This window comes from Rhinatrema bivittatum, chromosome 2 (assembly GCF_901001135.1).
Source record: "Rhinatrema bivittatum chromosome 2, aRhiBiv1.1, whole genome shotgun sequence".
Taxonomy (NCBI): Eukaryota; Metazoa; Chordata; class Amphibia; order Gymnophiona; family Rhinatrematidae; genus Rhinatrema; species Rhinatrema bivittatum.
Genome location: NC_042616.1, coordinates 577,503,249 through 577,530,411, shown reverse-complemented (window position 1 = coordinate 577,530,411; position 27,163 = coordinate 577,503,249). Strand labels below are relative to the sequence as shown.

General features: G+C 44.5%; 1 protein-coding gene across 3 annotated transcripts in view; it reads right to left on the bottom strand.

Annotated features, from left to right (window-relative positions):
- PPP4R1 (protein phosphatase 4 regulatory subunit 1) overlaps nucleotides 1–27,163 on the bottom strand; it is a 249,425-nt gene that overhangs the window by 84,818 nt on the left and 137,444 nt on the right. For all 3 annotated transcript variants that reach the window (XM_029590990.1, XM_029590992.1, XM_029590993.1), the window contains 4 exons: nucleotides 22,710–22,775; nucleotides 21,692–21,850; nucleotides 14,096–14,229; nucleotides 13,332–13,894 (listed from right to left, as the gene is read on the bottom strand). In XM_029590990.1, the coding sequence (XP_029446850.1) occupies nucleotides 13,332–13,894; nucleotides 14,096–14,229; nucleotides 21,692–21,850; nucleotides 22,710–22,775 (922 nt within the window). The remainder of the gene's footprint in view (nucleotides 1–13,331; nucleotides 13,895–14,095; nucleotides 14,230–21,691; nucleotides 21,851–22,709; nucleotides 22,776–27,163) is intronic.

Here is a 27,163-nt window from a genome sequence, read left to right as displayed (position 1 = left end):
AGCTTCCTATCAGCTCTTCATGAGCCAGAACTCACAGGACACATGGAAGCAGGTGCAGGAAGTAGCCAAGCAGCTGCCTCAACAGCAGCAGGCACCCTCATGTTGCTGGTGTATAAAAGCCAGAAGTGCGGAAAACACGAGGTCCGAGCAACTTACAATGTTTTTGAGACAGCATCAAGGGTCTCTGCAGCGGGAATTGGCACTCACAGAATGGCATGGCTGTGGGCCTCAAATCTCCGACCAGAGGTACAGGAACAAATTGCTGACAGGCCGTGTATTGGGGAGAATCTCTTCGGAGATAGGGTGAGGGATGCGGTGGCCCAGCTACGGGACCACCATGAAACCCTCCAACAACTCTCCGCCAGCACTCCGGACCAGTCCTCCTCTTCTAGGAAGTTGGTGAGATCATGCAGAGGACGTATCTCTTTCGCCAGAGGAAGTACTAATCTTCGCCCCCTCACTCCCATCAACATCAGGGCTCCCGCGGCCATCCAGGCAGCAGAAAGCCCCTTAAGCCACAGCCAGCGCCTCAGTCAACTCTGGAGATGGGGTTTGACTGGGTTATAGACAGCGTAGGTCAGTCACCCGTAACTAGGACTCCGGTTGGAGGCAGGCTGCAGTTCTTCACAAACCAATGGCCCAGTATAACCTCAGACCAGTGGGTTCTTTCAACTGGTTCCCTCAACAGACGATGAAATCTATTGGGTGTCCTGCCAAATTGCCTTCTGAACCCATTTTGGGGACCAGAAGCGCATCAAGAGGACTGCTAACAAAGCTCTCCTCCCTCTTAATGGCCAGAGTGGTCGAGCCTGTCCCATCAGGGAAAAGAGGGAGGGGATTTTACTCCAGGTACATCCTGATTCCAAAGAGAACAGGAGGACTCTGTCCTATTCTAGACCTAAGGGTCTTGAACAAATTTTTAAAAAAAGAAAAGCTCAAGATGGTTTCGTGGGCACCTTGATCCCCGCTTTTGCAAAAAGGGGACTGGCTATGCTCCCTAACATCGAGATCTTCCCCAGTCACAGAAAGTATCTCCAATTTGTGGTGGGGAAACAGCACTTCCAGTATCAGGTGTTGCCATTCTGGCTAGTGTCAGCCCCATGAGTCTTCACAAAATGTCTGGCCATGGTGGCTGTGTACCTCTGCAGGCCGGGGGTGCATATTTTTCCCTTATCTAGACAATTGGCTGGTCAAGGTAGGGGCCATCAGGTCCATGCGTTTGTCCATCCGGGTGTTGGAGTCACTATGGTTTGTCATCAACTACTCAAAGTTCCATCTCAGACAATCGCCTTGATTGGACTTCATAAGGAGCCCTGCTAAACACGGCTCAGGCCAAAGCCTTCCTGCCTCATCCAAGGGCTGTCACTTTGACGACCATCATGGCAGAGATTCAGCAGAGCCAGCAGGTGTCAGCTTGGCAAATGTCGAGGCTGTTGGGCCATATGGTGCAACCATCCATGCTACTCCCTTGGCACGATTACACATGTGCAGAGCCCAATGGACCCTGCGGTCGTAGTGGTGCCAGGCCACGCAGAACATCCAGGATTACATCTGAGTCACCCCGCCTTTCCAGGACTATTGTCCTGTGGCAGGTACTTTCAAATCTGGAATGGGGGCTCTCTTTTCAAAGTCCTCTTACCCAAATTGTCCTAACCATGGATGCATCCACCTTGGGCTGCGGAGCTCATATAGATGGGTTCAGCACCCAAGGTCTCTGATCTGTTCAGGAAAGTTGTTGTCAAATCAACTTCCTGGAGCTGTATGCGATCAGGTATGCGCTTTGGGCTTTCAGATATCGGCTGTTCAATAAAGTTGCCCTTATCCAAACCAACAACTAGGTAGTGATGTGGTATGTCAACAAGCAAGGAGGCATGGGATCATACCTCCTACATCAGGAAGTGGTCCTGGTCCGATCATGGGTTCTGACCCACGGGATGGTGTTCAGGGCCATGTGCGCCTGGCCAAGATGGAGAACATGGTAGCAGACAGACTGAGTCGTGCCTTCAGACCCCAGGAGTAGATGTAGATCTATTTGTGTCCCCTTGCAACAGGAAGGAGCCTTGGTTCTGCTCCCTGTACAGGTCAGATGGAAAACTAGCCTTGGATGCCCTTGCCCGTCTTTGGCACAAGGTTCTTCTGTACACATGTCTCCGATTCCCTTAGTGGCAAAGACTCTCTTGAAGCTTCACGAGGACAAGGGGACTATGATTCTCATAGCCCCTTATTGGCTGAGACAGTTCTGGTTTCCACTCCTAAGGGAGTTGTCCATCTGGATACCGATCAGTCTGGGGACTTCCCCAGATCTCATCATGCAAGACTGAGGAAGGTTGTGACATCCCAATCTCCAGTCCCTGTTGCTCACAGCCTGGATGTTGAGAGGTTAATTCTGTAACCAATCGATTTCTCAGAGATGTATCTTGTGTCCTGATGGCTTCTAGAAAGCCTTCCACTAGAAAGTCCTATGGACTGAAATGGAGGTGGTTTTCTGTGGGGTATGAGTAGAAGGCCCTAGATCCGTTTTTCTGCCCCACACAAAAATGTCATGATTACCTTCTACACCTATTGGAAACTGGCATAAAAATCAACTCCGTTGGAGTCCATCTCAGTGCAATTGGCGCATACTACCATGGTGTAGATGATACGCCCATCTCTGTATAGCCTATAGTTGTATGATTCATGCGGGGCGTGCTTCAATTGAAGCCTCTCCTAATTCCTCCCGCTGTCTTGGGACCTCAACGTGGTGTTAGCTCAGCTGATGAAAGCTCCTTTTGAGCTGCTGCACACCTGAGACCTGAAGTACCTGACCTGGAAGGTCATATTTTTGGTGGCGGTCACCTCAGCACGCAGGGTCAGCAAGCTCCAGGCTTTAGTGACTTATCCACATTACACTAAGTTTTATCATCACAGGGTGGGTCTTTTGTATGTACCCTACGTTCCTGCCTAAGGTGGTGACGGACTTCCATCTTACCCAGTCCATTGTCCTACCAACATTCTTTCCCAGACCCCATTCGTACCAAGGTAAATGAGCACTGCACAGTTTGGCCTGAAAGCGAGCCTTTGCTTTCTGTCTGGAGTGGACAGAAGCCTATAGACAGTCCACCCAACTTATTTCTTTTGATAAAAATAGGTTGGGCATTGCCGTAGCCAAACAGACACTATCCAATTGGCTACCAGATTGCATCTCTTTCTCCATTATGCTCAGGAAGGACTGCATCTTGGGAGTCATGTCAAGACTCCATGTTTCTCAGTCATAGGTCCCATTCTATGGAATGCTCTACCAGATCCTATCAGATCCTATCAGATCCATATCCAATCCTAAGCATTTCAAAAAATCTTTAAAAACTCACCTATTTCGAACCGCATTTCAGATACCACCCACTAAATAATCATCTCACACTTCCAGAATACATATCTCCAGTTAGGCACCCAACATTCTCTTGTTCTGTGTATTGATTTCTTTTTGCTACCTATTTAATTTTAAACAATTTGTTATTTTATATTAATGAAAATTTTTGTAATTTATATTTTTATATGTCAACCCACTTTCAATCATTATTATTCTTACTTTTAACTTTTACTTTAATTTTAATTTGTTTTTATTTTTCATTTTATTATTTTTGATATATGTAAACCGTTTTGACTAAACACTGTTTGTAAAGACGGTATAAAAATACTTTTAAATAAATAAATAAAATATTAATTTATTGTTTTATGTTAATTTATAGTTTGTAATTTTGTTAACTTATTGTTCAATTACTTAATTCTGTCCTATCTTCCGACATCCATGTTTTTACTCTCCCTGTTTTAATGTAACTTCTCTTTTCCACTTATACGTTAATTGGTTTTTCCCCTTGTTCTAATGTAAACCGGTACGATAAGACCTGGTCTTGAGTGTCGGTATAGTAAAAGAAGTTAAATAAATAAATAAATAAATAAAGACTGATTCTGTCGTTGTGGTGGTCCACTTGCGAGCAGTTCCCGTAGAGAAGTTCTGCAAGGCTGTGACGTGGAGTTCTCGCCATACATTCACATCTCACTATTGACTGGATAGGGATGACCAACACGACAGTAGGTTCAGCTAGTCTGTCCTTCAGAATCTGCTTGAGGTGTAGAACCCAATTCTTCACGCCCGTTGCTTGAGTTCAGGCTGTCTCCCCCCTTCTGTTACCAACAGCATTGTTGTTGTTGTACCCGTTGGTCCCCTTTTGTTTTTGGGGAGCAGTCAGTAGCTAGGGATTCATCCATGTATGAGGACTACCATCCTGCTTGCCCTCTGAGAAAGCAGAGTTGCTTACCTGTAACAGGTGTTCTCAGAGGACAGCAGGCTTTTAGTCCTCACAAAACCCACCTGCCATCCCACGGAGTTGGGTTTCTCCTAATTTTTCATTTATATATAATTCAATGCTATAAGACTGGAGAGGAACCCCATGTGGACACTTGATATAGGGCATGCGGGCATGCTCAGTGTGCCAAGTCAAAGTTCTAGAAACTTTGACATAAGTTTTCTGGGTCGGGGCTCCATCTGATGATGTCACCCATGTGTGAGGACTAACATCCTGCTGGCCTCGGAGAATACCTGTTAGAGGTAAAAGCAACTCTGCATTACACTGGTTTTCTAGAAGGCAGGGTCTGATAAAGTGCTTTCAAAAAGAAAAAGGCAGAAATTTGTGGTGGAGAAAACAATACTGACTCTTTAAAGCAGCCAGTCATTTTTTTCACAGTAGAATATTTTTTTCATCTTTCCCTCTCATAGCATAAGATCAAGTAAAATTGCACAGTTTGTTTGAGCTATATATCCTGACTTGGTCACTACAGGAAAAGAAAACGGACTTACTAAAGATATTGCTGCCCTGAGCATGAGTAAATATATTTGGGATTATTGGAAGCTAGATGGCAAATATAAAGATCCAAGTACTGTATATAGATCCATGGTCCTCAACCTTTCCTTGGGCATCCCCCAACCCATCTGGTTTTCAGAATATCCACAATAAATTATGCATGAAATATAACTGCATGCACCACCTCTGCTGTACTCAAATACATCTCATGCAAATTGAATGTAGATATTCTGTCAACCAGATAGGTCAGGAAATGCCAAGGACTGGGTTGAATTCCATAAGTGAAGAGTATTAATGGAACATCTATACTATTGCTACTACTGCACAATCCCAATTTATTTTCTGAGCTGTTACAAATATTTTCTCTGAGCACCCTGCATATCTCCTGAATAGATCTTTTAACAGTTGCTATTTAGCAAAATCAAAATTTCCCCAAATTTCTGCTGTGGGGGATACTCTAAGATGCACTGCATTGCCCAAAATGTCTGTAGAGAACTGACATTATTATTATTTGTTCTGGTCTTCTAACAATGGTCTTTTAAATAAGCTAGGGAACGGCATGCTGCTATAATGCACAATTAGGCACATTTCACCTGCTGGGAGAGAAAGAGCTGTTGCTCAGGAAATGTCTGTGCAGAGATGGCAAGAGAAGCACAGGTTGTTGGCATGGCACAGACTAAGCTCCCTCAGCAAGAACCTGTCCTACGCATGGCCCAGCCCACTGCAGCCACTAGATTGATTCGGACAGCCTCCCTGGTCTGTCTTCCCTATTTTTTTCCCATATTGTCCCTTTCTTTCTCCATCCATTCATATATGCATGTCAACCATGCGTGCATATGGCCAGACATGACAATGGCTGAAATATGCCTTAAAAATGCAGACCAATTTTGCTGTTAAAAAATGGTCTCTCTTTACAAATAAATGTGTTCCTTCTTTGAAAGAGTGACTGTTGTTTATTTGCTGCATGTGGGGGCATGAAGTAGTGATGCAGAGGAAGAGGAGGAGACTGTACCTCTGGGTAGTGGGCATCCTCAGTGAATCTCTGCTGTGGGAGATACTCTAAGATGCACTGCATTGGTTTCACCAACAAAACCTACAAGTTGTGTTCTTTGCACTACCATTTGAAGAAAAATTTTTACCTATAGAAGAATAAACTATAAAAATATCACTAGCACAAACAGTTTTTATGCCATTTGTCTCACAAAACATTGCTTATTGGTAGGATTGTGTTCCAGATCTTCTGGAGTTGGTGAATGAACCATGTTATTCTCAGACTCCTCCAGAGATCCGGACAAAGTCCATTTTTATCCTGTACATAAACATAAAAAGTTGATACTGGGTCAGGCTGAGGGTCCATCAAGCCCAGCAACCTTTTTCCAACAGTGGCCAATCCAGGATACAAGAACCTAGCAAATACTCAAACATTAAATAGATCCCATGTTATAATGCTGGTAATAAGCAGTGACTACTCCCTAAGTCAACTTGACTGATAGCAGTTCTGGACTTCTCCAGGAACTTGTCCAAATCTTTTTTAAAACCAGATAAGCTAAGTGCCTTAACTACATCCTCTGGTAACAAATTCCAGAGCTTAATTATGCATTGAGTGAAAAAGAATTTTCTTTGATTTGTTTTAAATGTGCTACTTACTAACTTCATGGCAAGCCCCCTAGTCCTTCTTTATCTGAAAGAGTAAACAACTGATTTACATGAACCTGTTCTAGTCCTCATGATTTTATAGACCTCCGTCATATCCACCCTCAGCCATCTCTTCTCCAAGCTTAACAGCCCTAATCTGTTTACCCTTTCAGTCCCTTTATTACTTTGGTCATCCTTCTCTGTACCTTCTCCAGTGCATTAATATCTTTATAGAGATGCGGTAACCAGAACTGAATACAGTACTCAAGGTGTGGTCTCACCATGGAGCAATACAGAGACATTATGAAATTCACTGTTTTATTCACCATTCCCTTTCTAATAATTCCTAACATTCTGTTTGCTTTATTAACCGCGGTAGCACACTGAACCAACATTTTCAATGTATTATCCACTATGATGCCTAGATCTTAATTTTGGATGGTAACTCCAAATATGGAACCTAACACTGTGTAACTACAGCATTGATTATTTTTCCCTATATGCATCACCTTGCACTTATCCACATTAAATTTCATCTGCCTTTTGGATGCCCAATGTTCCAGTCTTAAAAAGTCCTCCTGCGATTTATCGCAATACACTTGTGATTTAACTACTCTGAATAATTTTGTGTCATCTGCAAATATGATTACCTCATTCGTTTTACTCCTTTCCCAATCATTTATAAATATATTAAAAAGCATCATTCCAAGTACAGATCCCTGAGGCACTCTACTGTTTATCTCTCTCCTCTACGAAAACTGACCATTTAATCCTACTCTCTGTTTCCTGTCTTTTAGCCAGTTTGTAATCCACAAAAGTACATTGCCTCCTATCCCATGACTTTTTAATTTTCTTAGAAGCCTCTCATGAGGAACTTTGTCAAACGCCTTCTGAAAATCCAAATACACTACATCTACCGGTTCACCTTTATCCTAGTTTATTAACCCCTTCAAAAAAATGTAGCAGATATGAGGCAAGATTTCCCTTGGATAAATCCTTGCTGGCTACATCCCATTAAACCATGTCTATCTATATGTTCTGTGATTTTTTTTTTTAGAATAGTTTCCACGATTTTTCTCAGTATCCCAGTTTACTGAACAGTAACTGGATTTAAATTATATTGTTTTCCTCCTCTCTCCACTCTGGAAGCTCTCGACTGATTATGTTGCCAGATTTCCTTTTCCAGGGGTGGCCATAATGTAAGATTCTAAAGGAACAATCCTTGCAAATTAGAAGGGAATGCTGATTCTCATGCCATGAAGTGCCACAACCCTCCCTATCACTACTTTAACTCCTACGCCCCCTTCCACCATGTCACCACCATTTCCCATTCTCTTCTCCCATCCTTCCGTCACCACTTCCAATCCTTCTCCCCACCCGCCTTATTACTGCTGCTGCTTCATGCACTCTTTCCAACCCTTCACTAAATTAACTGTCAGCCCAGCAGAGGGGTACAGGGCTCTGCAAGACAAAACTGGCAGCAAGATTGTATGAGGGTAAGTCAGTAAGTAAGTCACAAACATACATGGGATTAATATTCATGAAATTTATTTAAATGCAAAAGATGAATTATTTACTGTGAAATATACAGAATATAGTCACAAACAGTTTTTCTGGAAAAACCAACTACTTTTCAACGTTATCGCCACGAACATTTATACATTTGTCCCAGCGTTTGAAAAATCCGTCAAAACCTTGTGTGTAAAAGTCTTTTGGCTGGCATCGTAACCAGTGCTTCACCTCGTTTCACTTCTTCATCGCTGGTGAAATATTTACCACCGAGATGGCTTTTCAGTTTGCCAAACAAGTGAAAATCGCTGGGTGCCAAATCCGGACTGTATGGTGGATGTTCAAGAACTTCCCAGTGCAGGTTCGCAATTGTCTGATGAGTCTCATTCGAAGTGTGTGGTCTGGCATTATCGTGAAGAATCAGCACTCCTTTTTTTTCCAGATCTGGGCGTTTTCTATGAATAGCTCCTTTAAGCTTTAATAGAGTAGCACAGTAGGAAGCCGAATTAACAGATTCACCACGCTTCTGAAAACTGGTTAAGAGTATCCCATTTCGGGCCCAAAACACAGTCAACATCACCTTTCCTGCAGAAGGCACAAGCTTGAACTTTCTCGGTGTCGGTGATAGTGGATGCTTCCACTGCATGGAATCGCGTTTCGCTTCTGGTTGATAGTGGTGCACCCATGACTCGTCACCAGTAACAATACGTGCCATCATTGATTCACCTTTGTTTGCATAACGGCAGAGATTTTCCAAACAGACACCCATCCGGTTGTTCTTACTGTCTTCGGTCAGCTGTTTGGGAACCCATCTTGCATAGACTTTGCGAAAGTTCAATGCATCGTGCACTAAGGAATATGCTAATCCCTGAGAACACCCAATTTCTATGGCAACTTCGTCAATTGTTACCCTCCGGTTAGTGCGAACCATCTCTTCAAACTGCTTCACAGTTGCCTCTGTCACAATCTCTACAGGTCGACCAGGTCTGGTTTCGTCGTTCACGTTGGCACGTCCTTGTGCAAATTTATGGGTCCAGTTATAAATTGCTTTATGCGAAAGACATTTCTCTCCATATACTGGATACATTTCTTTATGAATGTCTTTTGCCAGTAAGCCCTTAGCCCATAAAAATCGGACAACAGCATGTTGTTCTTCGACCGTACAATCTGTCAACACGGCAGCCATTTTCCTTGTGTACACAGCCCCTATTCGTGCACAGTTTAAATAACTATTTATGTACATAAGCACTTCTAAGGTGCTGCCATCTATGGAATATGACAACATTACAGATATATGTTTTATTACCTTAGTAGAGAGACTTGTGACTTACTTACTGATTTACCCTCGTACTAAGGACAGGACCATAAGCTAGTGCCTACTCATAGACCCAGCGGAAGCCCCATTCTCTCCTTACATGGGTTACCTTTTTAAATAACAGAAACCCACAAGAGGAGGAGGTGGAATGCTACGGGAACTGAGCTCATGCAGTCTCACAGTCCCACACTCAGTATAACCTTCCTGCAGGCGGGGGAGGTCATGGCCAGAAGCACAAGTCAATGCTGCTACTTGCAATTTGTAAACTTGTGAATGAGAATCTGAAGGTTTGCAGAGGACTATAATTTTAAAGCAGGCTGGTGTCCTAGTTTGAATTTGAAATAAAATACATAAATGCAAAATAAAATTACAACTTACTTTACTGTCAATATAAAATTCAGTTACATATCATATTGAGGGCAATTTTCAAAGCTGTTTGCCCATCTAAAAAGCCTCACTGAAAATTATCCACCCCTTCTTCTCCTAAGTAAAAGAACCTATGCTGGTCAGAGACTGTAAAAAAGGGGCATAATTAGGGCAAAAGAAAGTCAGGGGAGGAAAGGTATGCATTGGGTTTCCTTTTGAAATCTCTGTGCAGTGCAGTTTTGCTGCATATTTTTGCACCTGCTTCAAAAAAGCAAAACGGGAGCCCCATCCCATGAAAAATTTCCCTTTGAAAATGGACTTACAGGGTAATAATGTTCCTGTGGGCCTGCAAGTTCTACAGACAGTCTCAAAACTCCCCTGATTTAAGTGCCTGGATGTTACCAGATTATGTTAATGTATGCTGCACAGAAAATGCACTGAACATCCACTATACTAACATTTTGCATTCTGCAATGAAGACCACTGATGAAGCACAAAGAGAAACATCTGCCTAAATAAGGTGACCTAACTGCACAGCTGCCAATTCAAAGATCAGGACAGAAAGGCTCCTAATGTCTGTGTGGAAAAAATGCACAATATGCAACTCTGAGCACAGCCATAAAGCTTCACTTATTTCCCAATAGGTAATCTGGGGCTCTAAAACATGGCTTCCCAAACTGTGGGTCAGGACCTCAAATGGGGTCACAGTACCTTTAGCTGGGGGTCACAAGTACCTCAAACACTCTTGAGGCAAGAGCAGTATTAGTGTGAAAATCAGCGCACACACTCGGGCCCTGCAGTGGCCCTCCCTCACCTGAGTTTTTGTGGTAACAGGAAGCCTTGTGCAAGGAAGAACTGGGGCTCATTTTAGGGCCTGTGAGCTTGCACTGACTCGGAGGCTTTACATGGACTTTCATTACTAAATCTGCTGCCACTTGCACATCATTATCGAGCTTGGGACCAGCCATGAGGGGAGGGGAGAGCATGGAGTGCATGCAACAGTGAAGATTGCCACTGCTCCTCTCTCCTCACTGTCCTCTAAACCTACCCAAGAGAAAAATGTTGCCCATCAACAGCCCTACCTTTTCTTCCCACCAGTTGTCATTCACCTTTGGTCCAAGCCAAAAAGGAAAGTTTTTGTTACTGATCCTGGACTGAGACATTTTTGCAAATGGGGCTGTTTGAAAGATGAAATCAGATTCAGGAGGGGGTTTTAGGGTTGGGTCAGGTGGAGAGGGATTGGGCAAAAGAGGAGGAGGAATGACAGAAGATCGACTGGAGGATAGAAGAGAGGAGCTGGGGTGACAGGGAATCAGTTGTGGGATGTAAAAGAAGGGTCGGAGGGGAAGAAGTGAGGCTAGGAGATGAGAGAGAGGATGGATGGGATGGGAGATAAGTGTGAGGATGGAAGGGGATGACAGAGGATGAGTTGGGGATTATAAGAAAGATGGGGTGAGGGAGGATCAGCTGTGGGGAGGTGAAAAGGGCTGGGGAAGTGAAAGAGAGAAGATGAGCTGGGCGGGTGAGAGAAACTGGGGGCCTAAGAGGGGGGTCTGCTAAAGGAGGAGGGGGTCCTCTGGGGGGATGGAGCTGAGAGAAAGGATCAACTGGAGAGAGCAGAGGTTGAGAGAGGGAATCAGTTCTAGTGCAGGAAGGAAAGAGTGGAGGGATTGTTGAAAGGGGAGCATACACCTGCTCATTTGTTTTTGGTCATCTTCTTGGGTCATGTGAGTTTTCAAGTACTAAAATGGGGTCACACTGGCTAAAAGTTTGGGAAGCCCTGCTCTAAAACAATGAAAGCTTGGGTGAATTTTTGCCAGAAAACCACAGTAGCCAAATTCTAGTACAGTATACGGCTAATCTTATCACCTTCCTAAACTGTAAATTGCAGGATCACTACACATCTCGACTGCTTATTTTCTTGTTAAAATGAAACAGCACATGGTTAATTTACTGATTCTGAAACAGAAGCAAAGCAGCAGCTGAACTGGAAAAGAAACCATTTAAAGAAAAACTTTCAAGCTTAACCCTCCATTTTTCAAGTAATTCCCTGGAGCTGAAAATTGTCCCTCCCCCCCTTGCCTCCTCAGCGGTCACCCAAGATTATAAAGAGATCTCAAAACATTTAAGAAAAGCTTAAAAACATGGCTTTTTAAACAAGCATTTTATAAAGAGACGGGAGATTAGAAAATACTCAGGAATATGCAGAAAAGCACCGACACACAGCACATAGAAATGTGCAGTAGAGTGGTCAATGAACTCTACATCACCATAAACATAATTATAACACTTGATTAATGAATTTTTAGCCTTAAACAGTACCTTATCGGTACACTAGGTCATGGCCCACTTCACTAAACAACTAATTATCTTGAATGATTTATTGTAACCGAACCTTTGATGGCACTTGTTAGAATGTACTATAGTACACTTTTACCTACATTAATTTATGTTCCTAAATGTAAACCGTTGCGATGGTATATAACTTAGCGACGGTATAGAAAAGACCTTAAATAAATAAATAAAATAAAATATAGCCCCCAAGTCCTCTAATCCATATGCAAGAGATGGGGCATCCCAGTGTCAGATCTCGTTGGGTTTCATGTCAAAACAGAGTTTCTGAGGATATTCAACAGATTACAAGATCTGTGGGTGATATCTAAGGATGAACTTTTTCAAAAACGGAGCAACTCACTGCTGTGCAGTTTTCCTCTGGGATCCATGATGAAAAGTGGTAGAAACGGTAAAAGGACACCAATCCAAAGTAATCGAGGTAGCATCTTACTGGCCAAGGAGGACATGGTTGGCAGACCTCATAGAAAACATCAGTGATAGGACCCTTCTTTCTGAATGAGGACTGATCCCTTCTTTCAAAGTGAAGTAAATAACTGAATTTTGGAAGCAGCTTCCGTTCCTTCTTCCCATCAAACTACTGGGTTTAAGTTTCCCTGGTTTGAAATGCTGAATCATAGCAAGGATTTTGGAGGCTTTCATCCCATTCAGTAATTTTGTGTTCATTAGATTTAATGTCACAAAACATTAGGGTGTTATGGGTACAATTAGACAAGCATCAGGATTTTGTAGTAATTGAAGAGTTTGAAGACAGTGCTCAGGTAAACCCACATAAAAGAAATTACACTAATGTACTGTTGTCAATGTGAAAGTTTAAACAGGAAAATCCTCCTGGGACAAAATATACTTTAAAGAGCTCACTGACCACGTTACGTGAATAATTTTCAAAACATTTTACATGGGTAAACAGTTATCCAAATAAAAAGAGACTTTTAAAGCGGCCCTTCTCACTGCTGGCAAAAGAATGTGCATTGTTCACAGCGAGCGCATAATTTCACCCATAGGGGGGAAAAAAAGAGGCGAGGTTAGATTAGGGAGAGAACACATGCACTAAAATTTCATTTTGAAATGCCTGTGTGCACTTTCACCTGGGAACATTGCAGCACCTTTAAAGCAGGTAAAAAGTACCTGCCACTGTACACTGACCTGAATTTTCAAACGGAAACTTTCCATGGATTTGCCCTTTGAAAATTAGATTGCAGGCCCTGAAGGCAGTCTCAGAATTGCCCTCTTCCTCCTCCCCAAACTTGTGAATAATCACAGATAATGAAAAGCTATTTCTTCATTTGTATGCATTTTTATTTGTAAATCAGTACCTTTAATGTCCGGATCATCTATGTGAGGTTCCAGATTTTCTAGCATTTCTTCTAGTTCCTTCCTTGTGGCCATGGTGATATTGGGAGAAGGTGATAGATCAATATTCTGTGCTGACGGTTGACACTCTGGGCTGGGCACCACCTCGGGCACCTGTGCCTGCAGCAGCTCCAGATCGATATCTATCTGAGGAATAGGAGTCCTCCAGTAATGGAAGGAGTTGTACAACTCCTGCTCAGAAACAGTGTTTATCTGCAAACTGAAGTCAGTTTTCCTAGGTGCCTCTGTGCTAGAAGGTCTGGAGTTTGGTTTATTTTCATCAACTTTCTCACCACAGGAATCCAAAGGCAAAGTGCATTCTAAAGAAACAGCAGTTTGGATACAAGTTTCCTTCTGAGATTCATCTGTTTTCATTTCATCCTCTGCCTCATCTTCCAATTTCACTGTAAAACTAACACTGCTGTTATCTACAGAAGGCTCTTCAGTCTCACTGTCAGAGATATCTTCTGATGGGACATCCCCAGAGGCATCCACTTTGACATCACCTGAAACTCTGATTGTTTTTCTGTTGAGTATCAAAGAAATGGACAATTGCACCATTAGTTTTTAATGTAGAAACCAGATTTTAAATCAAGCTATTTAGTTAATGTGAAGTTTTTTTCTGTCATATTTTGAGAAACTGTATTGTTCACCAGGTAAAATGTGAACTTAGCACTATTTAAGAAAAAAAAATAAAAAAGCAGAAACAAACTTCAAGCATCCATACCTATTACAATCTCCTCCTGGTTTACCATCCTCTGTGGTGCTAACATCTTCCTCCTTAAAATACTGGCCAGAGCTGGACGGGTTCGCAAATGTTGATATGAAAGGTCCCAGAGACTGAAAAGCAGCTTGGCGCACCTAAGGCAAAGTATCAAAGAGAAATCAGAAATGAAATACAGCTTTTAAATAAAGTATCATTCTTCTGAGAACAAAAAGTTGCCTTTGACATGATTTAGCACAGAAAGACCTATAAATAAATTGAGCAGCCTTGTTATGGAACTTAGAGGGACTTGACTGGGTTAGAACTGGCCAAGTGGGAGGCAACAAAGGGTAGTGGTAAATGGAGTTTTCTCTGAGGAGGTGGGCGTTACTAGTGGTGTGTCACAGGGATCAGTCCTGGGACCGGTTCTTTTCAACATTTTCATAAGCAACACAGCAGAAGGATTGTCAGGAAAGGTTTATCTTTTTGTTGATGATACCAAAATATGCAACAGGAGGGTGTGGAAAACTTAGGGAAGGATCTAGTGAAGCTCAAGGAACGGTCTACTGGAAGCTAAGATTTAATGCTTAAAAAAAAAAAGGAAAATTGGTTCTTACCTGCTAATTTTCGTTCCTGAAGTACCACGGATCAGGCCAGACAAGTGGGTTTATGCATTCCTACCAGCAGATGGAGGCAGAGAACAAAGCTCTGAGGCACTGCTACATAACCAAGAGTACCACCTGCAGTCCCTCAGTATTGACTAACCTGTACCCAAGCCAAGATGTTTACCTTAACAAACCCCAATAAACCTGGGGTGAACAGATACTTAAAGGTTGGAGTCCCCTAAAAACTAGGCCCTCTTAACCTAACAGAACGCACATCTCAAACTGTGTGCGCTTCTCATTACTCTGAATATATCACATATCAACTCAGCAACATCCAGAAGCGAGAAAATCTTTCAAAAGTTGATGATGGGTCTCTGTACTGATCCATGGTACTTCAGGAATGAAAATTAGCAGGTAAGAACCAATTTTCCTTTCCTGTTCGTACCCTGGATCAGTTCAGACAACTGGGATGTACCCAAGCCCCTCTATTCTGGGCGCAACACACTTTCCCCATAAGACGCCTCCTTCAGCACCCATACATCCAAGCGGTAATTGTTTGGTAAAAGTGTGAAGAGAAGACCACATCGCCGCATGACAAATCTCTGTGGAGAAAGCAGTTGACACTCCGCCCACGAAGTTGCTTGCGATCTAGCGGAATGCGCTCTCAAACCCTCCGGCACCAACCGGCCCTTACAGATTTAAGCCAAAGCTATCGTCTCTTTCAGCCATTGTGCAATTGTGCCCTTGGAAGCCTTATTTCCCTTCTTAGCGTCACTGCACAGGACAAACAGATGATCAGATCTCCAAAAGGCATTTGTCACCTTAAGATATTGCAAAATAATTCTGCTCGTATCCAACAAGTGAAGCTCCCTCATCATAGGAGCATCCGCAGACAAATTCGGAAAGGTTGGTAACTCGATCAACTGGTTAAGGTGAAAGGAGGAAACCACCTTAGGCAAAAAAGAAGGAAGCTTATGTAAAGGAACCCCCTCCTCTGAAAACCACAGGAAAGGGTCTCTATACAACAAAGCTTGCAACTCGGAAATCCTTCTAGCAAAACAGATAGCTACCAGGAAAACAGTCTTCAGGGTTAAGCCCTTTAGAGAAGCCCTCCTAACCAGTTCAAAGGGAGGACTACACAGCACCTAAAGAACTAATCTTCTGAACCAGAGGATGCAGATGTTTTGCCCCTTGAAGAAATGACCCACATCTGGATGAGATGCCAACAGTCTTCCCTGAATCCTATCTCGAAGGGAACATAAGGCTGCTACCTGAACCCAAACCCTTAGCCAAACGGCTTTGCAAAAAGGCTAGAATCTGCAGAACATTCACCTTCAAAGGCTGCATCGTGTTCTGCAAACACCAGGATTCAAAGACTCTCCATACTCAGACATAAGCCAAAGACATGGAAGGCCTCCTTGCCTGAAGCAAAGTCACAATCACAGGCTCCAAATAACCTTTCAAGCGGAGCTGTCGCCTCTCAAAATCCAAGCCGCTAGACAGAAGCTATCCTCCCAGCCTGAAAATACGGGTCCTTGCTACAAAACATCGGACAGATGGGCCAAGCTAACGGGACCATCCAGTGCTAGATGAAGAAGGTCTGCAAACCACGGTCGGTGCAGCCACTTGGGTGCCACCAGAATCACCTTGCCCCGATGAAGCTCAATACGCCGCAGCACTTGACCTAAGAGAGGCCAAGGTGGAAACACGTACTGAAACAGGTATGTCAGCCACGGTTGAACGAGAGCATCGATGCCCTCCGATCCAACTTCGTATTTCCTGGAGTTGCCATGAGATCTACTGCTGGTATGTCCCACCTGGCCTGAATCAAGGCAAAGGCCTCTGCCGACAACTCCCACTCCCCCGGATCCGCTGTCTGCTAAGGAAGTCCGCCTGCACATTGTCCACTCTGGCCACATGGAAAGCCGCTATCCTTACTAGATGTTGCTCCACCCAAACAAACAGCTCTTGCGCCTCCAGTGCTACTAGACAACTCTTTGTTCCACCCTGATGGTTGATGTATGCCACTGTCTTCGCATTGTCCGAAAACACTCAATCCAACTTGCCCTGAATGAGCGGGAAAAACACCAGTAAGGCTTCATGCACTGCCCTGGTTTCCAGCCGACTGATGGACAGGTCGCCTCCTCCGATGACCTCTGATCCTGGGCTGATTTCCCCTGACAAATCACCCCCAACCCAAGAGACTGGCATCCATGTCTGGCACTTTGAGGTCCATTCCTTTCGCCAAATTGTGCAGAGACAGCCACCACGAGAGACTGGACCTGGCCTCCTCCGGCAATGGCAAAGGAAGCTGAAATTCCTCCGAAAGCGGATTCCAATAGGACAACAGAGCCCTCTGCAGAAGATGCATGTGAGCACGTGCCCATGGAACTAATTCCAGCATAGAAGCATTGATCCTCTGCAGATCGAGAATGGGCTGAAAGGTCTCCTCCTTTTTTGGCACCACGAAGTGCATGGAATACAGACCCTGCCCCCTTTCCAGAGGGGACACTGGAAGAATGGCGCACAGGAGCTGTAGCCATTGCAATGTCTCCTGCACCGCCTCTTGCTTGCCCCGGGAGACACAGCGGGAGATTACAAAGCCATACCTGAGTGGATGAGAACATTTAAAGGCGTAGCCATCTCTCACAACCTGCAGGACCCACTGGTCCAACATGATCTTGGTCCACTCCTAGTAAAAGAGGGACAGCTTCCCTCCAATAGCCTCTGGAGAGGAGTGGACCAGCTCACCTTCATTAACCAAGCTTACTTCCATCTCTCCCTTGGGGGCCACCACTCCTTTGGAGGCCTGAGTTGGGTTTGAAATGATTACTGTCTGCCCGAACTCTGTTTTTGCGCCACCGGCCCAGGGCTCCCACCAGCTCAAAACCTCCTCGCTTCTCGGAATTGAGCTTGCAGAGGAAAAAACTTCTTGGGGGTTTTCTTGTCCTCAGTCAACATATTACCCTTCGACTCCCCCAATTGCTTCACGAGCTGCTCCAAATCCTCTCCAAACAGCAGCTTTCCCTTGAAGGGAATGTTATAAAGCTGAGCTTTAGACCACACTTCCACCGACCAATTTCGTAGCCATAGGAGTCTCCTCGCCACTACCGCCAAGACCATACTTCTGGCAGAAGTCCGGATCTTGTCGTACAGGGCATCCGCCACATAGGCCACTCCCGCTTCCAAGCAGGAAGCCTGAGCCACCTCAACGGTTGTTTCCGACCGCTAATCGTGCGCCTTCTGCACCCAGCACAAGCAGGCTCTCTGCATCAGACTTTCGCAGACTGCCACATGAAGGCTCAGACTGAAACCTCAAACAGCCTCTTAAGGAGAATTTCCAGTTTCTAATCCTGAATAGCCTTCAAAGCAGTAGCAGAAGCACCTGCCACCGGGATTATTGTCTTCTTGGTAACCGCAGAAACTGCAGCATCCATCTTGGGAATCTTCCACGATTCCAATGTCTGTTTCAGCAAGGGATATAATTTAGCCATAGCCATGGCTACCTTCAAGCCCGCTTCAGGCGATTCCCATTCCCAATCCACCAACTTCTTCACCATCTTAGGTTAATAGAAAAGCCTTAGGGGCTTCCATAATCCCTCCAGGACTGGGCTTTCCCCCTCATTATTCAAATCTTCCTGAGTGACCTTAATCCCCAGCTCTTCCAGAACCCGGGGAATCAGCGGGCCCAACTCATCCCTGCGGAACAGGCGGACCAACCGAGGATCATCACCGTCCACGATCAATACCACGTCCAGGTTCTACATTGGATCCCCCAATGTGCTAACAGGGTCCCTCCCTGTATCTGATCCAGATCATCAGTTTCATCTGATGTGTCTTCTTGAGACCCAAGAACTGCAGGATCCCTCCTGACTCTGCCTGCCTAGGCTTCTTGGCCGCCCGGGACTTCCTGGGTAAAGGCCTCTTGGTCCCTGCTCCCTTCCTGGCCAAATAAGCCTTATGGAGCAGAAGGACAAAATCCACTGAAAAAGCTTCCGGATGCGAAGAAGGGGGTCCGGGTCCGCGTCCCCCTGCGCCTGTTTCTCTTCCCCTGCCACCAGCAGGATCCTGTTCACGGGAAACAACGTGGGAAGGGAGTCCCGAGGCTCTGAAACGGCAGCCTGACTCCCAGTACGTGTAGACAAAATGGCTGCCGGTTCCTCTGACCCTCCCCGGGGCCTCCGAAGCCGGCCCGCCAACATCGTGCTTCTGCCTGCCCCCCCCCCGCCCCGGAGGTCCCAGGCCCCCCCGGAGACACATTCGTGGCAAAATGTGGCCGAATCAAGGACCGCTTGACGAGAACAGCAGCCACAAACTTTGCTGCACTGCACAGGAGGCGGCATGCCGGCGCGATCGGGCCTAAAAATAGCCCCTGCCGCCGCGAGAAGAAAAACAGTGCTGTCCAGTGCTGAAAACAGTCCCCAGGCCTGACTGAGGAACAAATTTGCCCCCTCCCCCCCATACACACAACTGCAGCCACTCACACTGCCTCAGCCCTGCTCCTTTGCTTCCTGAGAACAGCCTTTTTTTGTTTTTTTCAACAAAACTTAAAAACATAAAGACACACAAGGCCAGGGAAGGGAAGACTTTTAAATACTTCCCTGCTTCTGAAGGAGGCTGAGCACTAAGTGTGCCAGGGACCCAGAGGGGGTGAGGGAATCAGGACCCCTGGCTTTCCCCTCTCCTGACAACAAGAGCTGAGCCAAACCAGGGATCTCCAACACCTTGCTCGCCCTGCTCTACCTGAGGGATGGCCCATGAAGGAACTTAACACCTTGGGCAGTTGAATTCTCCTTATAATTTTTCTTTTTTTTGGAAACTCCAGACTGCGGGTTTGCACCTATACCATCTGATGGAGACAGAGAAATACTGCCTCGAGCAGTTCCTCTTTTAAAATTAATTGGGAAATGTATCTAATAAGGCTGCAATCTTTCTAGAAATGATATGAAGACACAAATTCTGTAACGGGGTGAAGCTGTAGATTCTCTATGTTGATGACAGACAGGCAAACATAGCTGCCAAAATATCACAGGGCAACTAGCAAACTTCTTTTAAAAGGAAATCTCTTTTAAGGAGCTTTATTCTTTTTTAATCAAACAGTAGGTCCTTTATTCTCTTAAAGTGTTAAGGACTAATTTGATTTAACACCGGGCACATTTTCTTGGTCTGAGGAGTTGCTATGGCACTCAGCGCTTCCACTATTAAGAGAACATCACACCACCTGTTTTCTGTTTTGCCTCACAAACCTCCCATCTCTAATTTTTTATTTTAATTTAAACCAGAATTTTGTTTTTGCATAATTCCCAAGTGTTCCCAATGACAACCTTGCTCAATCTTGCTGAAGAGAGCACAATGCAGTGAAGCAGTAGAGTAGATTGTACATTACTGGCCAGTGATCCAGAGCTCCCTTACCTCTGCAAAGTCAATTTTTTCTGACACCATGCTCTTACATACACACGGGCGGATTTTAAAAGCCCTGCTCGCGTAAATCTGCCTGGATTTATGCGAGCAGGGCCTTGCGCGCCAGCGCGCCTATTTTCCATAGGCCGCCGGCGCGCGCAGAGCCCCAGGACGCGCATAGGTCCCAGGGTTTTTGGAAGGGGGCGTGTTGGGGGCGTGTCGGGGGGGGGAGCCGATGAAGTGGCGTTTCAGGGGCGGGGCGGGGCGTTTCGGGGGTGGGACCGGGGCGTGGCGCCGGCCCGGGGGCATGGTCCAGGCCTTCGGACCAGCCCCCGGGTCGGACCACGGCGCGCCAGTAGTCCGCTGGCGTGCGTAGATTTACGTCTGCTTCTCGCAGGCGTAAATCTACGGACAAAGGTAAGGGGGGGGTTTTAGATAGGGCCGGGGGGGTGGGTTAGGTAGAGGAAGGGAGGGGAAGGTGAGGGGAGGGCGAAAGAGAGTTCCCTCCGAGGCCGCTCCCATTTTGGAGCGGCCTCGGAGGGAACGGAGACAGGCTGCGCGGCTCGGCGCGCACCGGCTGCCCAAAATCGGCAGCCTTGCGCGCGCCGATCCAGGATTTTAGAAGATACGCGCGTATCTTATAAAATCCAGCATACTTTTTTTTGCGCCTGGTGTGCAAACAAAAGTACGCGAACGCGCTTTTTTTAAAAATCTACCTCACAGTGTATGGAATTAAAAAAAATGTTTTTAAAGCACTGCTTCCTTTACAGACTCGTTTTCTTTTTCCTCAGCATGTATTATGTTTCTAAGCACGAGAAAATTAAATACATACACAAAGACAAGCCCTCATGAAAATAGAATATGGTGAAGCACAAGAGTTAAGAACAGCAGAAACCAAGATGGAAGATTTTCAATAAATGTTTATTGGAAAAATTAACAGCAGCAACAATGGCTTTCCCTACCACCCCCCCCCCCCCCCCCCAAAAAAAAAAAAAAAGATCAGCATAATGCCTTGAAACCATGATGCACGGCTAAGACAATTGCCTTTCCCCTAGTTGCAGAAGCTATGTTTAAACAGGATGTAGTCTTTAGTGAGTTTTATTTCATTTTTACAGAATTCCACACTAATGAGTTGGGTGGGGTTTTTTGCAATGCGAAAATGTAACTGTTTTCATGAAGCAAAGTGAACCACTTTTCTGGGACAAGAACAGATTTCATGATCATTTAAGAAATGAGCATGATTAACCTACAGATGCAATACAAATGTTTTAAAATCAAACAAAGCACTTCTAGTCATGTTAAATGTAACTGAAATCAACTTCTCACTTTCAGCCTGGCAAGTAATTGGGTTTCACAAGCATGTTGTGTCTCAGAGGATATACTGCTGTCCATCAATCAGCAGGTGACTGCTATAAAACACCAGAAACTCTGGATCATTTTACTCCACTAGCAATATAACTCGCAGGTTACATGGTGCAGGTCAGTTTGATATTTTCACCAATAGGGTTCAAATTTCACAATTTTAGTGTATTTCCTGATGACTGTGTAAGGATTGTGGTTTTTCAAAAGAAAGTATTCTAGTCCAAAAGGAAGAAAAATGAAAGAACAATCTTACCCATCTAGAGGGGTCACTGATCAGATTAATAAAAAGTGTTGATAGCTTTGTCCGACGGAGCTCCTGTGATGTTGCACAAGAAACAGCCATGAAGCATTCAGCACAAGCCTTTCTGACTCCCCATACATTATCAGAGCAAAGCTGGAAAAACCTTGGCAGCTGTAAAGAAGAGAGAGAGAACCTAAATTATGTTCACAGTTTCTTCCCGTTCATGCTTACAAAATAAATAGGACAGGAAGCCCTCACAGGTCATCAGACTGCTCCAGTATTCTATACCGAAAGCCACAAAAATTGACTGCATATGCAATTTCCATCTGGACTCAACACTTCCGATTTAGGAACTTGATTTCTTTTAACATTGCTCATTTTTCTTAGTCAAACCTCTTAAGCATTTTCCTTGGACAGCTAATCCCCTTTAACTTCAAGTCCTCCACATCCAGGGTTGGCAATCTCCAGTCCTCATGGACCCAATCCACTCAAGCTTTCAGGGTATCTGAAATGAATATGCATGAGACAGAGTTGCATTGACACTGCTTCAATTGTATGCAATTGTACCATGCATATTTCATTAGGGATATACTGAAAACCTGAGTGGACTGATGTCTGGGACAGGAGAGTTGCATACTCCTGCTATAAACCAAATGGAACCTGCTTCAACTCTATTCATTGCAATTTATGACCAAATGGAGGTCTAAAGCCAAGGAACCACAGAGCTTCCTGTGTGGTAGCTCGGTTTTTCAAGCCTCCCCCACCTACCACACAGTAACCTTGTGCCAAAGCAAGCATCCTATAGATCAATCTGATTTTGAGGATATCCACAAAATAGATTTGCATACAACAGAGGCAGTGAGGCAAAAATCTCTCTCATGCATATTCATTGTGGATATCTGAAAACCAGAGTGGCTGGGAGGTACATCAGGATCAGTTTGAGAAATTCTACTCTAGATAAAGGACATGCACTAGGACACATAGCTCTTTTAAACAAATCATCTTCCTAAAATTGACACTTAGCACTCACCAGCATTTCCTCAGTGGCTTCCTGCCCAACCACACTGCATATATCTCCAAAATTAGCTGCACAAACCTATGGATTAAATAGGCAAAGTATTTTAGAAACAATTGTTGTTTTTAACTTATTTCCCCTCCTTTGAAAGGATGTATTATTTGTAAAGTTTGCTTTCCTAGTGTAAAGTACTATATACTGATTAAATAAAAATCTTCTCTCTCTAAAACACAAGTATCGCATACTAAAAACACAGAGAGCCACTTTCAAACTGTGCACAGAAAATCTGTGGGTTTTCTTTTTTACTTTCAGACTTTGTCAGTTTTGAAAGGTAAAACTTGCTCTTTGGAAATTGGTTTGGAAAAAAGCAAATGCACAGACCTACACCCGATATTTCTGTGAGTTCTTTTTCCAGCAAAATTACACATATACAAATATAACTGTGTACATAAGTGCTAACCTCTACAGAACTCTGTTCCCAGAACACCTCCTCTCTCTTGGTGTAAACTTCGCTTGTAACAGCACTATATGTGTATTTTTACCCACAGAGAGGATAAGCAATTTTCAAAGAGCCCATTTTGCACACTTAAAATACTGTTTTACCCATAGAAATGTCTTTGAAAATTGCCCTATGTGCCCCTAATTCTTTCTTTTCTTTAAGGGAAAAAGAAAACAGGCACCAAACTAGAAGCCTATTATCCCTTAAGTATTAAATACACATAAAAACTATTTACCAAGACTTTGCCAGCTGTGTAAGGAGCACATATAGAGCAGTTAAACAGACTTATTTCAGCTATGCTGAATTAATTTTTTCTTTCTAAATATAGCAGAAAACTAGGATGCTTATGTACAAGATTAAGAAGCACTCAATCTTGTCATCTAGGTAGCTGAAGAATATGTTTTGTTAATGTTAGAATTTCTACTCTAGGGAGAAATCTGCACCAAAAAATTAAATATTCAGTATGTTATTTGTCAAAATAATACAACATACTATCCAAGTCTGAGTAATAATTAATTTAGATTGTAATACAGAAAAACAATTCTTACTCAAAAGATGCAGAATTTTAGTTTCTGGTGCAGAATATCCCCAGGAGTATACCATAATGAGAAATTACTATTTACACGATAATTTCCTTTTCCTTAAAATGGAAAGATGGATTCAGGACCAGTGGGTTATGCACCTCTACCAGCAGATGGAGACAGAACAAACTGACGTCACAGTATACATAGTCCTGCAGTGACATCAGCCAGCCAGTATTCTCTTCAAAAGCAACTGTGGACAGACTAGCAAAAACTTGATTAAAAACAGACAACCATTTCTATACTCAACCAACAAGAAACACTGAGCTCAGGCAAGGACTAGATGAACACTTACCAGTAATCCCCTGAAACACGTAGCCACTTTGGCAGCCAAGGGCAGGAAGCTGAAGCCATCTATTCACCTTAAGGAAAAGGAAATTATCAGATAAGTAGTAAAAGGACCAGTGGGATGTACTCAAGCTTCTCCCAAATAGGGTGGGAGGCTGCCCACGGTCCAATCAACACCGCACATGCAAAGGCTGCGTCCTCCCAGGCCTGCACATCTAGACAATACCTGGAAAAGGGTGTGTAAGGAAAACCACATTGCAGCTCAGCAAATGTTGACGGGAGACAACAATCTAACCTCTGCCCATGACACTGCCTGAGCCCTACTGGAATGAACCCTAACCTGAGTAGGCATTGGCTTTCCAGCAGCCACATACATGGCTGTGACCTCCTCCTTAATCCAGCAAGCTATTGTAGCCCGCGAAGCTGGTTTGCCCTGTTTTCCATGAAGGACAAGGTTTAGAAACCTCCAGATACCTCACAACATGTCTCTTGACATCCAAAGGATGTAACAGGTGATATTCTTCCGCATCTCTTTCCTTATCCAAGGATGGCAGGAAATGGACTGATACAAGTGAAAATCCGAGACCACGTTAGGCAAGAATGAAGGAACAGTACGCAGTTGTATCGCTCCTGGAGTCATCCGAAGGAATGGCTCCCAGCAAGACAAGGTCTACAGCTTGGAAATTCGACGTGCAGAACAAATTGCCACCAGAAACACTGTTTTCAAGGTCAGTAACCACAAGGAAAGGCTATGCAGTGGTCAAAACAAAGGGCCCACCAAAAAAATCCAACACCAGGTTAAGATTCCACAAAGAAACTGGTAACTGCAAGGGAGGACGAAGATGTTTCACTCCCCTCAAGAAACGGGCTACATCAGGATGAGATAATAAGGATTCACCATTCACCTGGCCCCTGAAACAGGCAAGAGACAATACCTGTACCTTCAATGAATTAAGGGCCAACCCTTTATTTAACCCATCCTGCAAAAATTCTAAAATGAGCATGATCTTAACTGAACGAGGAAGAACACCTTGATCTTCACACAAAGCCTCAAACACTCGCCAAACCCACACATAGGCTAAGGAAGTGGAGAACTTTTGAGCTTGTAGCAAGGTGGCAATCACCGCAGAAGAATATCCAAGCTTCAACAAGCAAGCCCTCTCAAAGGCCATACCACAAGACAAAACAGAGTTGGATCTTCGTGAAGGACGGGCCCCTGCTGCAACAGACTCCTATGCGGCGGAAGACGAAGTGGGGGACCTACCAGGAGTCTTCGCAGTTCTGCATACCATGGTCTTTTGGGCCAATCTGGTGCCACCAGGAGCACCATCCCCCTGTGGCCTTCGATCTATTCTGCCCAACATAGTCCACAGGGGAAAGGCATATAGCGGCTTGTCTTCCGGCCAGACCTGCATGAGAGCATCGATACCCAAGGATCTCTCCTGCAACTGAAGAATCGAGGAACTTTCACATTGCGAGAAGTCGTCAGCAGATCTATAAATGGAAGGCCCCAGTGATCTACTATCAGCTGGAACGCCTCGTCTGATAATACCCATTCTCTTGGGTCAAGACTCTCACTGCTGAGAAAGACTGCTCTTACATTGTCTTTTCCTGCAATGTGCAATGCTGAAATCACCTGAAGATGCATTTCCACCAATTTCATAAGTTGGTCTATCTCCTGCGATATCTGCTGGCTCTTGGTTCCTCCCTGCCAACTGACGTAAGCCACCATCATTGCATTGTCTGACATTATTTGGACCACCTGACCCTGCAGTCTGCTGCTGAACTGCAAGAATGCCAACCAGACCGCCCGGGCTTTCAGCCGATTGATGTTCCAGAGAGACTCCTCTGTATTCCAGCGCTCTTGCGCTGTTAGTTCCTGACAGTGAGTTCCCCAATCTTGGAGGCTTGCACCTGTCATGAGTACCAACCAGTCCAGCAATATCAAGGAAACTCCCTTTTTCAGATGATTCACTTGCAACCACCACTGGAGGTGAGAGCAGTTGTCCATCAGCAGGTAGAGCCGAATCGAATAGTCCTGAGACTGCGGGTTCCAATGAGACAGCAGGGAGCACTGAAGTGGACACATATGCACCCTCACCCATGGCACCACTTCCAGGATTGCTGCCATCAACCAGAGTATCTGTAGGTAGGACCACACCTTCGGGCATATAGTGCTCACCAAGAGATACACCTGAGACATCAACTTTTGAATACAAGCTTCTGGCAGAAAAACTTTGCCCTGCATCGTATCAAATCGCACACCCAGACTGCCAACCTAGCTCCAGTAATAGGGAGATCACCTTGCGGGTTACCAGACGGTCTTCTTCCAGAGACTTGGCCCGAATCAACTAGTCGTCTAAATACAGGTGTACTAGGATCCCATCCTCTCTTAGTTCTGCCATCATCACTTCTATAGGAGATGGAGGAGTAGCCTAGAGCAGCAGACTGTGAACCAGGAGACCAGGGTTCAAGTCCCACTGTTGTTCCTTGTGACCTTGGCCAAGTCACTTTACCCTCCATTGCCTCAGGTACAAACTTAGATTGTAAACTCTGGAAATACCTATAATACCTGAATGTAATCCACTTTGAAGTGCTGAAAAAAGTATGAAAAGCAGAACTAAATAAATAAATATAATTTTGGCTATGGCTAGACCAAAAGGTAGCACCTGAAACTGATAGTGGCACCCCAACACCGCAAAACGCAGAATACTTTGGTGCTCCAAGGAATATGGAGGTAAGCCTCAGACAGATCCAAGGAAGTCAGAAATTCCCCTGGTCATTATCACTGAGCGCAATGTTTCCATGCACAATAAGAAATAAACAACAGTTGACCTCTTTGAGATGGGATGAAAGGAGTCCTCCTTCTTGGGCACAACAAAATAAATATCGACCCCTATTTTCTTGAGACGTGGGTACTGGAACCATTGAGGAGCCTTGACAGTGTACACTCTACCGCCTGCTTATTCTGCGAGGTGTGGCAAGGAGACACCATGAACACATCCCGAAGAACACTGCAAAATTCCAGTGCATATCCTTCTTGTATCACTTCCGATGTGATCTCGACCCACCTCTGATAAAAGAGAGAGAGGCATTCTGTT